At 35.6% G+C, this 14,092-nt stretch overlaps 7 protein-coding genes across 7 annotated transcripts; 4 read left to right on the top strand and 3 right to left on the bottom strand.

Annotated features, from left to right (window-relative positions):
• Window positions 1–1,150: 1,150 nt before the first annotated feature.
• Window positions 1,151–2,467, top strand: BRETT_000028 (uncharacterized protein; the record flags this gene model as incomplete). Its single annotated transcript, XM_041278606.1, has 1 exon — window positions 1,151–2,467. The coding sequence occupies one exon, from the start codon at window positions 1,151–1,153 to the stop codon at window positions 2,465–2,467; it is 1,317 nt and encodes a 438-aa protein (XP_041134801.1).
• Window positions 2,468–2,546: 79 nt separating this feature from the next.
• Window positions 2,547–3,650, bottom strand: BRETT_000029 (uncharacterized protein; the record flags this gene model as incomplete). The annotated part of the gene is made up of 2 exons (XM_041278607.1): window positions 2,547–3,563; window positions 3,648–3,650. 2 exons carry the CDS (start codon window positions 3,648–3,650, stop codon window positions 2,547–2,549), a joined length of 1,020 nt encoding a protein of 339 aa, XP_041134802.1.
• A 330-nt stretch (window positions 3,651–3,980) lies between these two features.
• Window positions 3,981–6,023, top strand: BRETT_000030 (uncharacterized protein; the record flags this gene model as incomplete). Its single annotated transcript, XM_041278608.1, has 1 exon — window positions 3,981–6,023. The coding sequence occupies one exon, from the start codon at window positions 3,981–3,983 to the stop codon at window positions 6,021–6,023; it is 2,043 nt and encodes a 680-aa protein (XP_041134803.1).
• A 524-nt stretch (window positions 6,024–6,547) lies between these two features.
• On the bottom strand, window positions 6,548–6,787 carry BRETT_000031 (uncharacterized protein; the record flags this gene model as incomplete). Its single annotated transcript, XM_041278609.1, has 1 exon — window positions 6,548–6,787. The coding sequence occupies one exon, from the start codon at window positions 6,785–6,787 to the stop codon at window positions 6,548–6,550; it is 240 nt and encodes a 79-aa protein (XP_041134804.1).
• Window positions 6,788–9,095: 2,308 nt separating this feature from the next.
• On the bottom strand, window positions 9,096–10,331 carry BRETT_000032 (uncharacterized protein; the record flags this gene model as incomplete). The annotated part of the gene is made up of 1 exon (XM_041278610.1): window positions 9,096–10,331. The coding sequence occupies one exon, from the start codon at window positions 10,329–10,331 to the stop codon at window positions 9,096–9,098; it is 1,236 nt and encodes a 411-aa protein (XP_041134805.1).
• A 387-nt stretch (window positions 10,332–10,718) lies between these two features.
• Window positions 10,719–12,317, top strand: BRETT_000033 (uncharacterized protein; the record flags this gene model as incomplete). Its single annotated transcript, XM_041278611.1, has 1 exon — window positions 10,719–12,317. The coding sequence occupies one exon, from the start codon at window positions 10,719–10,721 to the stop codon at window positions 12,315–12,317; it is 1,599 nt and encodes a 532-aa protein (XP_041134806.1).
• Window positions 12,318–12,539: 222 nt separating this feature from the next.
• Window positions 12,540–13,586, top strand: BRETT_000034 (uncharacterized protein; the record flags this gene model as incomplete). Its single annotated transcript, XM_041278612.1, has 1 exon — window positions 12,540–13,586. One exon carries the CDS (start codon window positions 12,540–12,542, stop codon window positions 13,584–13,586), a length of 1,047 nt encoding a protein of 348 aa, XP_041134807.1.
• Between the last annotated feature and the right edge of the window lie 506 nt (window positions 13,587–14,092).

Genomic DNA, 14,092 nt, shown 5'->3' on the forward strand with positions numbered 1-14,092 from the left:
AATGAAGGCCATATTTATATTTCTTGTAGTTCAAATTGTAAAAAAAAATCGATTAGGCTATTATCATTTCTAAACTAACACAAGTATCTTCCTTTCCACCATTAAATACCAGAAAACGAAAGAATTCCTTTCGGCCTAAAAGTCCGAAAACCCGCGAACTGAGAAAACTATTGTGGAGATCCATCCGCCTGGGGCAAAAAAGATTATTGTGGGGAAACGGAATCATCTGTGTTCAAGCAAGAGTACCTATGCACTTGGCATAATATAATGGTTATTCGTTGATTTGAGGCATAAATTTACTTATGACCTTTTTGCTGTCCAAATGAATAAATTTTTTACCCCGGTTACTTTATTTATTTATTATTCATCAGCTTGCCCTCACTCCGAAGGGTTAACGAACAGATGAAAAAGCAAAACCTATCTTCCCCTTATTGCCGTTTCAACATTGATAAATAATTCCGAAAAGCCGTGTTCCATCTCTAAACGCACATAAATTTGTTTATGCGTGAAAGAACGCTTCTCCGAACTCGGAATTAATGTTGGAACGCTTATTACGAATAATTTTACGTACAAAATATTTCTGCTTTGTGTACGCAATAACAGGATGTGAAGAGTTACGTAAAGATGTTGATAAAACTGATCATGATATACAACAAATAAATTAAATATTCATGAAAACAGCTGTAGTTCCTTACGATGATGATAAATTCGCTCTCAATTCCGACAACTTTTGGTGAAAATGTGCTCTTTCAATTTGCTTTATTCGCACATATAAATCAAAAATTGTTCAATCATTTGGACGTACTCTTGAGTGACATATTTTATCAGATATAAATTTAAAGAGAATGTCTGCAATACAGTAAGTGAAAATACAAAAATCGTGTATACCGATCAACATTTAAAGCATTGAAGTACTGTGTTTCGAGCATCTATATAATCTTAATGCAACTTGATGCAGCTACATGATGATCTATACGGGCATCGGAAATCAGTTAAATTATATATACACATATATATATTTATTTTTTTTTGCGAAGCAATTTTTCTCATTTGACATCTAGAGTTTTAATAACCATATTCCAATTTCTGACAGTTTAAGAATAATTGTCTTTTCAAAAACAACAGTTACTAATATCTGCACAATTTTTCAATGGAAGAAGCTAGTAATTTGACCGAAATCGTTCCTACGATAGATGACGATGTGAAATTTGTGTTAAGGCGTTTCCAACAACCTATCATATACTTTGGTGAAGGTCCGTTGGAACGAAGACAGCGGCTCATAGAGTTCTTTTCAAAGAATAAAAACTCCATGGAAAGTTTTCTTTCTTCACAAGCAGAACTGGGCAAAGAAAGCATTGCTCCCTCTAAGTCAGAGGAGCAGAAAGATGAAGAATTTTATACACCAGGGCCTGATGTGCTCTTTGATGTGAGGGTGCGAATAGCGGATTCCTCCCTTAACAGAGCAAAAATTAGGACTGATAAGCAGAGAGAATTGTACCAGAACTTTGATATGATTACAGAACTTAAATCCAGACGGTCGTATTATGCAACCTTGAAGACGATGGAAATCGAAGGTTCTCAGGTTATCTCGAACCGTTTCACATCGGCCCTAAAATTCTCGTATAGTAGTGCTTTCATTGCAGCGGGATCCTGGGATGGTCATTGTTATATATTAGATCCACATTCTTTGGATGTTAAACGGACATTTATGGATGTAGGAGACGGTAAAATTTCCACGTTGGATTGGATGCCGCACTCAAATGAAATAGTTGCCACCGGTGGATCTGAAGGTAATATTACATTACTTAACATGTCAGCAGTACATATGAAGAAATATCCAAAATTTTATGGTCACACAGATAGAGTGACATCCCTACAGTTTATTCCCATCGATAGTCTTATTGCTAGTGCATCGTATGATATGACCTGGAGACTTTGGGATGTCGAAACACAGAAATCATTATATTACCAGGAAGGACATTCCAAAGAACTGACTTCATTGAGCTGTCATCCAGATGGATCACTTCTCGCCACTGCCGGTCTTGATGCGATCATTAGAATTTGGGATATAAGAACAGGAAAATCAATAGCAGCTCTTGAGAAAAATGGACATATTCGTGCAATCCATGGCTTAGCCTGGCGCCCAAATGGATATCAACTTATTAGTGGAGGTGCAGATAATAACCTTAAAGTGTGGGATTTGAGAAGAGCCGATTCAGCTGCCACAAACACAGTGTTGGCTCATTCAAAGGTCATAACAGACATTAAAATTTCCCCCGATGATAAGTACATTACATCCTGTGGCTATGATGGATATCTGAATTTGATATCAAGTGATAACTTTTCAGTTATTAAAAAATTCAAAAATGTTGACAAATTAATGTGTTGTGACATCTCTTCTGATAGTAAAACAATCATTACTGGCGGCTGGGACAGGTCGGTTAAAATTTATCACACGGAACTCTAATTCATTCATTAATACCGTAATTTGCGTTATCTTTACAAAACAAATATATATATCTGAGAGTGTATCCCTACCAATAATTTCACAATATGTACATTAGCATTTCATCACTCGAGCCATCTAGTACAACAAAGTTGTCGATCGGAACTTCTTTTCCAACCAAACAATTAATTATGTCTTGTGAAACTGCGCCGCCAATGATACTGCTAATAGGTTGATATTCACAGTAAGCCTGCTTTGCAAGCTGCGCTATCTTCTTAGTATTGTCTGTTGCTATCTGCATTGGTAATCCCATTTTTTCCAACACTTTCTTCGTATTTTCTAATAATTCCTTTTCACTGATATTAACATCTTCTATTTTCTTATTTATTGCACTTTCATACTCAAGAAGCCCTAGGATTCCTGGGAGAAGGACACTGACCTTTCTAATCTGTTTCTTTGGTGTGCGATATATGTTTTTAATAAAAGTACTGCCTATTTCTGAAAATGGACGATACTTAAAATTCATCAAACACTCCTGAATCGATTTATCGTTCTCTTGTTTCTCGTGAATTTTTATTATTGTACTTACCTCGTCGGTTCGACCAACTTTTTTCTGTGAGGATTTATCATATTTCACTGTTGAATGATGCTCAATTAAATCAGCGAATATAAATCCGAATAGGCCGTGAGTAGATGTGCAATAGAATGGAATATTTAATGTTCTAGTGATGTTGTTCAACCTTATTATTTCTTCTTTGTTGACACCAGTAGCGATTGTTAAACTAAATTTTGAAATAAAGGTTTCCAAATCTGACAATGTTCTCCAGTCATCTGTAACAATATTTAACTGAACCCTTTTGTTCAAATCAGAAACGCTATTTCTGCATGCTTCCAATTTTAATCTTCCTATTTGTGAAGAAGAAAGAAAAAAGTTTGATGCCATATCTTGATCAAGTACTTTATTTCCATCAACTATAGTTAAGGAGCCGACACCCGCAAGCATCAAATTTTTACAAATTTCGACACCCACACTTGTAAAATTTATCAAAAGAATTCTAGAATTCCTTAGGCTTGCCTGAGCATCCATTCCCCATAATCTAATCTGTCTATCGTATAGCTTGATTTCATCTGTAGTATTAATCAGTTAGTATTGTTAGCTTCAGACGCAATTAATCATATATTTAAAAAAACAATAACATACCATCTGTAAGTGTATTCAAATTAGTCTTCTTCATTTTCTAAAAAATTTGCTTTGAAATTAGTCCGGAAAGCAAGGATGATTTAATAACGTGTGATAACACGACTGCTTCACTTTTCACGTTGAGTTTATATCTAGTTAATTTGTTTGTAGATTTATTAAGTGAAGAGGAGTTAAGAAAATCAAAAGTTTCAGGACGAGAGCACGAAAAAAAATTTGTATAAATAAATTGTAAAGGAAACAGAGCATTCAATCTTGATTTGTTTTCATCTTTTAAATATCTCTCAACGACTTTCAGATTCAGCGTTTACTAAGGAATATTGAGTCTATATTAAAATGGATTTAAAACGAATTTTGGATGCAAAACCCGAACCTCAGGTTATTGATAAAGAGCATTTCTTTATTGACCCAGATTATCAAATATCAAACAACTATAAAATACTTACGCCGATGAGTGATTTCCAGAAAGAATTAACCGACCAGATTGTTTCATTACATTACAGTGATATTCTTAAATTCTTTGAAAGAGCAAATGACAAGAATAATGATGGGCTTACTTCTACAAACAGAAAAATTATTTTAGACTCTTTGCATACCATGTTAAACAACGATCAGCTCATCACTTCGCATCCTTACCTTTTGATTGATCATTACTTTCCTAAAAGCTTGACTAATAGAGACTTACCGAAACGGTTAGCGGAGACAAGTGGTAAATTTCAAGTTTTGAATGATATTTTAAATATACTGGATGCTGCATATAATCCTAGGGATAAAAATGATCATTCCAGAGATAGCAATAAAAATATTGATGTTGGAATTGTTGCTAGAGAAGGTAAAACCTTAGATCTAGTTAACTCCCTTTGTACCGGTTCAAAATGCTATTTGAAAAGATATTCAGGTGTTAAGGTTAGGGATTCCAGTGCAAAGCAAAAGGCGCATATGGGACTTCACTTAACAGTGCATCTCTTTCCTTCCAGTATGGAAAATTTAAATGAGAAGGACCTGCCAAACAATGAAGAAGACGAAAACTTAGGTCTCGACTTTTTAATTCTTTTTGATGTAACAGCAGACCCTAATAATGAGAAACTTCGCAAATACCTATCCTCACAAACACAAATATTACAATTAGTCCCGATATATTCGGTGGACCACATTGCACTTTATTTCAGAAATCAATTTAGCGATAGATCTAGTGATGATTATATAAGAAGAGTTGTTGCAGCCGTTGTGAGCATGAGGGGAAGCGTTGGCCAACTTCCTACAATCTTGAAACCTGTGTATACTTCACACCTGAAGTATTTAACTGATTGGTTTAAGCAGCCTTGCAAAACTGACTGGCCATTGCCGGACATTCCTGAAATTCCAATATTTCATAGTAAAGATGTTGAGCACTCGTTGCTTACTGAAGTCAAGTTCAATTTTGATAACAAGGATTTTTTAAAGGAGGAAGCGGAATCAAAGGAAGAATCCAAGGAGTTAAATTTGAATTTCAATTTTGGAAGCGGTAAAACTAAAATGGTGAGCCATATTGTACAGCCCCGCTATTGCGGAGAAAATGAGAAGAAGCTTGATTTTTATGAATCAAAAAGATGGCAGAAAAAGTATTTAACGAATCCTCTCAACAGTGATTATTACAAACTTACTGGTATCTCAAAAGAGATTCATCAGGATGAGGTCCTCACTCATACACTTATATACAGTCTCACGATGAAAATGTCTGCATTGCAAAGCACTAATACAGAACTTAGGATGTTTGATGATACGTTTGAATCGAGGATGAAAGAATTTGCAATTATGAGGAGAGAATACAGTCGAATGTTGAGGAAGGCAGAAAATATGCGGAAAAATGTATTTTCAAAGACAACAGCAATAGAGGGTCTTGATGTTAGGATTGAAAAGTTGAAGAAGGAGTTATCGATGGTAAGGGAGGATGTTTCTAAGCTAGTCAACTCCTTCTCAACAGAGGGTGAAAAGTCGGCAAGTAAGAAATGGATATGCTTAGATAAGGAGACCGTAGAATGCAAAGATAATATGACCCGGATCCAAAAGAAGGTGGAATCGAACAATACGGAAATGAAGTACATGAGAGAAGAGCTGATAAGAGCGAAGAAGTCTGTAGAGGAGTCTGCCGTTCAGTTTGATAAAAAGAAATCATACGCACGACAATTACGTGAGAAAATAAAGGAACAATCCGAAGAAACGTCAACCGCCAACTTGAAAAAGAAGCAACTAGAGCAGGCCAAAGAAAATTGCGATAAAGCTAGAAATAAAAACATAGAACTTCGTGATCGGCTCGATCTTACATTAAAAAGACTTGTGGAAGCATCTTCGGGACGATCTAGATACGTGAACTATGCCCGTGGTGGTCTTTTGGGTTAATTCTGTAAATCATCCCTCCATACCGCTCAATTACTTGATATTAACGATATAAATTAAAATTTTCTATTATGTGTATAAATTCATATTTCGTTTTAAATTTTCCGCAGCATAAAAGGCCTGTGCTCAGTTTCATATAAGAGAAGCATGTATTGTTTAAATTGTTTGTTGCTTTATTTCGGTTGATCTTGAACAGTCTCAACACCACCGCCTTACGGAAACCCGATGATCTCCGAAAGCAACCTCGAAAAATAAAAATAAAAATGGAAATAAAGAAAAGCAGCATCTTACCAAAAAAATAAAATCTGCACTTAATACAATCAAAGCTACAACAATAATTATTTTTCCCAAAGTATCAACGAAATTATTCGATTCGTAAATAAAAAAAGCACGACAAGAAACCTCATCGATTAAAGTATAAACGTGATCAACTCGGCTCAACGTATCACTCACAAAAAATTAAAGCAATGTAACAAGCTGGCAAGTATTAATACACCCAAATGCTCAATAAGTTAATATCCATTAACTTACAAAAGCATAGCACCAGCAGCCAAAGCGGCGGCACCAGCGGCGTAGACGTTGGCGTGGCCAGCAGCGGCGGCACCCTCAAATGGAGCAACAGAGGTGGCATTCTCCTCTGGGCAGTAGGTAGAGGTCAAAGTGATAGTCTCACATGGACCAGCCTCAGAACATGAGGTGATAGTCTCGATGACGGTGGTGTTGTAAGCAGCAACGGCAGAGGCGAACAAAACAGTAGAGAACTTCATTTTTAGTTTATTATAAGCGAGTGAATAAGATTTGACAACAATATTTGAACAAGAGTTGGTGCAGAAAGAGAGAAATTAAAGTTGTTCGTTGATAGTTGTGTGGCGCCTATTGAAGGGAAATATGTATCCTTTTATAATCAAGTACATCAATTTTTAAGCTTTCTTACGGGGATAAACTTATTCTTCAACTGGCAGGACCCGATTTCTTTTTTGGGAAAGTTTACACCTCGCACCTCAAGTTCCAAATATTACACACTTGGAGAGTCCAAAGAAGTGTCCCGAAAAGTAAATTAAAAAACAGCGCGCTCACCCAATTCGGTGCATTTGGATACAACTGATTACAATGGGAAAAAAATCGCAACTCCATTGGCTGCTGAATCAAGAATTTAAATTTTAAGCAATAATAAAAGATGTATAAACACAGTCAACGTAATAAGAATAAACAACCAAAAAAATTACGAGAACAATCTAGTGTTCACAAAAAATAGTTTTTTAACATAATGCAATAGGGGAATACTGTATATTGAATACAATCATCTAAATGCTCCTTAAATAATCCGTACGAAAAAGAAGCTCGCTTTTTGGTAAAGCGTGTCTGTCCGTTTATAATAACTTAGATTATTGGTTGCATTTTGTTGCTGCTGGCTGTAATATGTGTTTGATAGCTGACTATACATTATTATTAGCCCAAAGTTTGGTGTGTGTTAAACGAATCACCTTGCTAGATCACGCCAATAGATATTTCAGTAGTACGGCTTTAGGCAGCTTTTAGAACTAGATCCTCCGTCTCTCTATCTCTATTTTCTCGACGGCAAAAAGAATAAAGCAAACGGCTAACCATGTCCGATTATTCAAGTATTATTATTCTTCTTTTTCTTTTCGTTTTCCCTTCCCCGACCACAAAACTATTTTCGTGCTTTATTCCAATATCTTTGGCTATCTATCATTTTCGCGCTATCATCTATCTCTCGTTTTCGCTGTTTCTCCAATTCTGCATCTAACGATTCTTTCACATACGCGCGGTTGTTCCCTTTTTTTTTTGCTCTATTTACCTTTTTTCCTTTTCATCTAATCTTTGAATAATGCCTTACAAGAATTGAACTCTAATTTGGTTCATCCACGATAGTAATGCTAAAGATACCGTTGACCATTACGTTATCTGCATTTTCTACAATAGCACGCATCAATTTTTAACGGTATCTTCCTTCAATAAAGATAGCAAATATTCACATCTACAAAATGCGTTGACTTTTGCTTTCGTGCCAATATATCCCGTGGTAAAAAAATTTTTCGGTGGCACTCAGTTTTTTCCCCCTTTTATTCCCCGTCGAAAACTATCATGATCACAAGTTGGGCCCTTTACCCTACATTCTTTGTTTCCTACAATGCTTGCTATTCTTTACCTTTGTGGTATTTTCCTTAAGGATATAATTGCCCTAGGTGACGCTAATTGTTATTTCAATTTGTTGTCTGCTAATAAGGTGCTCTTCGGCAGGCATAAGTAATACGACGTATTTTAGTCCAAAACTATTGTTGCAAGACCTTAATACACAAAAAGCGCAAAGTTCTGTAAATAAGAAGAACTATTGTTTTATGTATGCAATGTGATTAAAATGATTTAAGCAGAATACGGCCACTTCGCTTTTCGAGTATTTTTTTTCTTCTGCAGAGATTCCATCCAGAATGGTAATCCGATAGCCCGGCCATTTCCCTCAATTACTTCCCTGTCTTCTCTATTTCACTTCAATAAAGCACTTCTTTATACTTTTTTATTATATTTCTTCCTCAGGGGTCCTCGTGTTCATGCGAAGCACCCTTTTCCTCTCCCCCTTTTCCTCTTCTTTGGGTGCAATATTGCAACGTTGAATACACATTTGTATTCCTGACATGACAGAAAATAATACTTGTTTCTATCCTCATTTTCACTTACTCCAAGTAGGCGGCATACTTTTTTGTCCCCGTTTTGGATTTCTAGTCCTTACACAGTAACTTGAACATTTTGAACAATTATTGCTATTCAAGATTCGCACTATTCATTTACTTTTTTCTTACCGGGCCTGCCGTAAGTGTAGTCATTGAGTTGGCTAACAATTGGTTCTACAGCGACATTCCGAATACCTAGAAGTAATTGGTATTCTGAGAAAGGCAAAGCAATTTCAAAAGTACATTTTGTAGAAGTGCGCACGATCTCTGATCTCATATTTTTTGTTCTACACTATTTGAATTCGGTTAGCATTAAATAACTTTACATTCCAATCTAATATGCGAAAATGGTGGGGTATTAAATTTTTATCTATCGAGTATTCATTTATATCTGCGTTAATTTCAATTCCTTTTTGTTTGGATCAATACCCTTTGACTTATAATAATTAAGCTGCAATTTTGACCAGAAGAAATCCGAAAGAACAACCATTTCGATCAATGTGTGTGTCAAGCCAATTGCGTAAAAAAAGTTAGCATTTCCCGAATTTGCACCCATCCAGACATAATAGAAGACAGGTAAAAGAAGAAGGATGGTGAACATTGCCAGAGTCGAGACAGAGGGGGCAAACTTGAGCTTCCTGTAAAGAGGTTTGAACAATATCATCATTGAAAAGTATATGTTGTTATCTGCAATCGTAGGATATGCCCGGGATATATTCAAAATTCCCACCTGGCTCCAAACCGTAAAGATTGCATCAATAATTGAACTGTCTTCTGATCCGATAAATCTCATCGTGATTGGAACCACAAATATAAAGCTGTATAGGTTGAATATTCCCAAGTAGAACTGACTAAATGCGTCAAAAATCTCGGTGAAAAAGTACCACCATAAACCTAAGTTAGGGGTAATCTTCCTAAACCTTACAATAGTCCCGTAAACTAAAGAAGCAAACCTGAATGAACTACCGCTGATCTTGTAACTGATGCCAAGAAGGACCATTAAAGTTAGCAAAAACGTGAAAATTGATTTGAAAACAATGTTTCTTGCACCCCGACCTTCTTTTGACGCTTTCTTGTACGCAAATAAAAGCATCGGAATAATAAAATACCAGCCGTAGTAAGAGAGATATGCCGACACTGCAATTAACACCATGCAAGATAAGCCAAGCGGATTTGAGGCAAATGCATTCAACGCTGTCAAGAAAACAAAGTTGTTTATTGTATTTGTCGACTTAGCATATACAGTCAAAAGCGCCAATGGGTTGAAGCTATAAAAAGCGGCGATAACATAATCAGGATAGTATGATCTATCGTTGTCATGATCTCTGAGTTTCTTATTAAGCTTAATCAATTGTATCCCACAAAATGAGTCCATTAATGCCAAAAAGATATTCATTGGAATCGGAGATTCCAAAAATTTGAAAAGCTCAAGAACTAATGGAGGATGGTGAACAATTTCACCCTCATGATAAGGGTTCATGTTGTTGAAAGAAAGAAACAACGCCTCTTTCAACGAACGAAAAGAGTTGATTGGAGTCGAAAATAAAACTGACTGATCAAGCACTCTTGTCACCCCAGGAATAAACACTGGAACCAATAGTCTCAAAGCAAATCCTAACATTATTACCAGCCATACCAGTTTGGGATTTGATGTAGGTGATGACAATGTAGGGTATTTGGTTCTTGTTTCAGCAGTCATAATATCTATATTAATCAGAGACTCCTAATTAATGGATTCTTAATGCTTATTATGTTAATGATTCGAACTGATGGAGAATTAGCATGTATGTATTCATCGTCGTTTAATGTATGTCTTCATTTTTGAACAGCTAAGTGTTTTCTTTCCTCAATATTTTTTTCAAGTAAAAAAAAAAACTAGTGACACTTTAAATACACGAGAGCTCAAAAAAAGGCTGAAAATTCATGGATTCAAAGGACTAAAATAAAATCAAAGTATGGTCGTTTGCTAGTTAAAATAAGGGATCTCATCATACGTACTTAAACCGGTATGAGTAAGGGCAAGAAGAAGCAACGACAAAGAAAGAATCGATCGGATATTCAAAGTCCAAAAAACGATAGCCATTTCAATGAAGAAATTGTGGCAGACAAAAATAAGGATGGAACAAGTATGGAACCCATCAGCAATCCATCCGATTCCGATAAACCTAATGAAGTAAAGGAAGTTTCTAGACCTCAAAAAGAAATTAGTTTGACTAGATTCAAATCATCCAGCAATAGCACGGAAGTTGTTTTGAAAACAAAAAATGATCAACTAAGAAAGGAGGTGGATGTTAAACAAAAAGCAATTGAAACTTTAAAGGATGAAAAGAAGCATGGGGCAATTAAAATTGATGAAATTTTGAAAAATGAAAAGAAGGAGTATGATGAATTACACAAAGTAATCGACACTCTCCGTAGCGAAAACACTAGTTTGAGGGAGGAAGCTGAAATATTGAGAAAGGATAAAGAAGCAGATAGTCAGGCAGAGAGAAAGATTCAAGAGCTTGAAAAGCAATTGGAAGAAAAATCCAATGAGCATGATAAAGTCCAAGAAAATTATCATAATCTTTTAAGCAGACTTTCTTCAATGAAGAGTGTTTTTACCAAAATGAAAGCGTCTGAGTCTGAACTGGAAAAGATAAAGGGACAAATGAAAGAGACGAATGAAAATAACATTCAACTTCAGAAGGAAAATGGCAAATTGACATTGGATATAAGACAATTGCAAGCAGATATGAACAAACTTAACTTAGAGTACGAAAAACTGTCAAGAATGAAGATGAGTCTGGAAAAAACTACAGAAATCAAAAGTAACGAGTATTCGCTTGAAGTAAAGCGGCTTCAAACAGGAAATAAAAAGTTGGCGGCTGATTTGCAAGAAGCTAGGTCAGAAATTGAAGAGTATATTATCATGATTGACGAAGAAAAGACATCAAAGCAAAGTCTGCAGCATGAGGTTGATGAATTGAATAAGAAATGTGTTGTGAACTTAAAGGAGAACGAAAAGATTAATGAAGAATTCAATGGTTTGAAAAGTGAGCGTAGCAAGCTCATCCAAGAATTAAAAGCCTTGAAAGTGAAATATAATTTGGATTCTAATGAATATAAAGAACAGCTTAACGTTAAAAATCAAAAATTGATAATGCAGCAAGATAAGCTTGATGCTCTAGAAAAGTTACGCAAGTTATATCAAGAAAGTCTTGACCAAAATACTGCATTACAGAAAGAAATAAAATCCAAGCAGAAGACCATCGGAAAATTAAGGCGAGAGACTATCGCATTGAATGAACATCTTACCAAAGCTATGAAGCTTATAAAGCAAGAGTCATCTCAAGAAACTGTGGACAGGGAATTGGTCTCTAACCTTTTTATTAGTTTCCTTCAGATTCCAAGAGGTGATTCTAAAAAATATGAAGTGCTTCAGCTGATATCAAATTATCTTAACTGGAGTGACGATATGAGAAGGCATGCTGGTCTCTTGAGTTCACATTCGAAAGTTAATTCAAACAGTGTTGTTAGCACCCCGGCGGATAAACTCAATCCAAGTAGATCCTTTGTGTCCATGTGGACAGAATTTTTAGAGAAGGAATCCACCCCCCGCCAATGAATATACTTACATCAGTTTATAGGTTCTAAATTAGTGTAATTTTGTTTGTAATTATGAAAAATATTTTTTTTTTCTGAATATCGAAGCAATGTTCTAGTTTTGCCGTACAAGAGATCTCTATTGCATAGAAAGTAGATATCTTTAATTATATGAGCCCACTGTTGACAATCTGTCTCACAAATACTACATTATGGGGTCATTTTCACGGTGAAATTTTTAAATATGAGTGATAAGCGTTTAATATTTTGTTCTTTAGGTTTGTTTATCATTGATGAAATACATTTTTCCAACGGAAGTTCTTTATACAATGTTCTTGGAGGGGGAGGAACATTCGCCATTGTCGGCTCAAGGATAGTTTTGGGAAATAATTACGCCAATAAATGCGGTTGGATAGTGGACATTGGAAATGATTGCCCGCCAACGATTGAGCAGAAACTCAAAAGTTGGAATACCGCTGCCATTTTTAGATATCATAATGATCGTGCTTGTAATCATGGCTGGAATAATTATGGAGCGAATGAATACCGGGAGTTCCGTTTCACTACTGAGCCAATTTGCATTGGCTTGGAAGATATCTTGGTGCATAGGCAACTTTTATATTCAAAGTCATTTCATTTCATAATCTCGCCGGAAGATTGCTTAGAAGTTTTACAGAAGCTTAAAGAAATTAGAGGTGATAAAGATATGCCATTTGTTGTTTGGGAACCGGACCCAGATGACTGTACCCAAAATATGCTATCCAAATGTATACCGGTGTTAGGGAAAATAGATGTTCTTTCACCTAACGCTGCGGAATGTGCTTCACTGTTGGGATTGCCGGAGCCGCATAACCCCAACTGTTGCGAGAATGTCGCTAAAGAATTTTTACCTTACATCACTAAAACCTTAAAGTCAGCAATTGTACTCCGTTGTGGAGAAATGGGAAGTTTACTTATGACGCATGCGCAAAAAAGGTGGTTCCCTCCTTATTATATTAATCAAAGCAAAGTTGTGGATCCAACCGGTTGTGGTAATACGTTTGTTGGTGCTTTCGCAACTGGGTATATATTAAGTGATGGTGATTTAAATGCTGCCTGTATTTGTGGTACCCTTGCAAGTGGAATTGCAATCGAGACTCATGGTGTCCCAACGTTGAGTGAAATCGGGAGAGAAGAACTCTGGAATAATTTATCATTCAATGACAGAGCTAGAATTTACTTAAAGGATAACCCTACTTTATCCATAGAATATAAGCAGTTTATATCTATGATTCGGCCAAATCAATTTTAAACAGCACGAAGACTAATACATGTGCATTCTGATTTTAAGTTCTTCGCGGAGATCTGTATATCTTGATATTCTGATGTGGTATATCAAAATGTTTGTTGCGCTTAAAAAACTAATACCTTATTTAATTTCTTAACCATCTGGTTTTTAAATTAGAATATTACTCATGGTAAATATATATATATGTGTTTGATTATGATTCTGTGAACATGTATTTGATTCATTTTTTGTTGAGCAAGTTGTGTTGAAATTTAGGTTTTAGGGATTTTATTTTTTTCATTATAAAAACCTTTCAGGCAAAAGAGTTTTCCTGAACACAAAAATCTTGAGCTTGTCTTTATTTCTTGTTTCATAATAAGAGATAAAACGATCTATGCCTTAGAACAAAAGCAAGAGGAGCTCAAAACTCTAAAATGTTCCAAATACAGAAAACACGGACAATAAAAACATTAATGAGGGGTAATGTGTGAACGTTTCTGGATTATGGTTCAGATATACATTATTACATA

The sequence above is a fragment of the Brettanomyces bruxellensis genome, chromosome 3 (genome assembly GCF_011074885.1).
Source record: "Brettanomyces bruxellensis chromosome 3, complete sequence".
Lineage (NCBI taxonomy): Eukaryota > Fungi > Ascomycota > Pichiomycetes > Pichiales > Pichiaceae > Brettanomyces > Brettanomyces bruxellensis.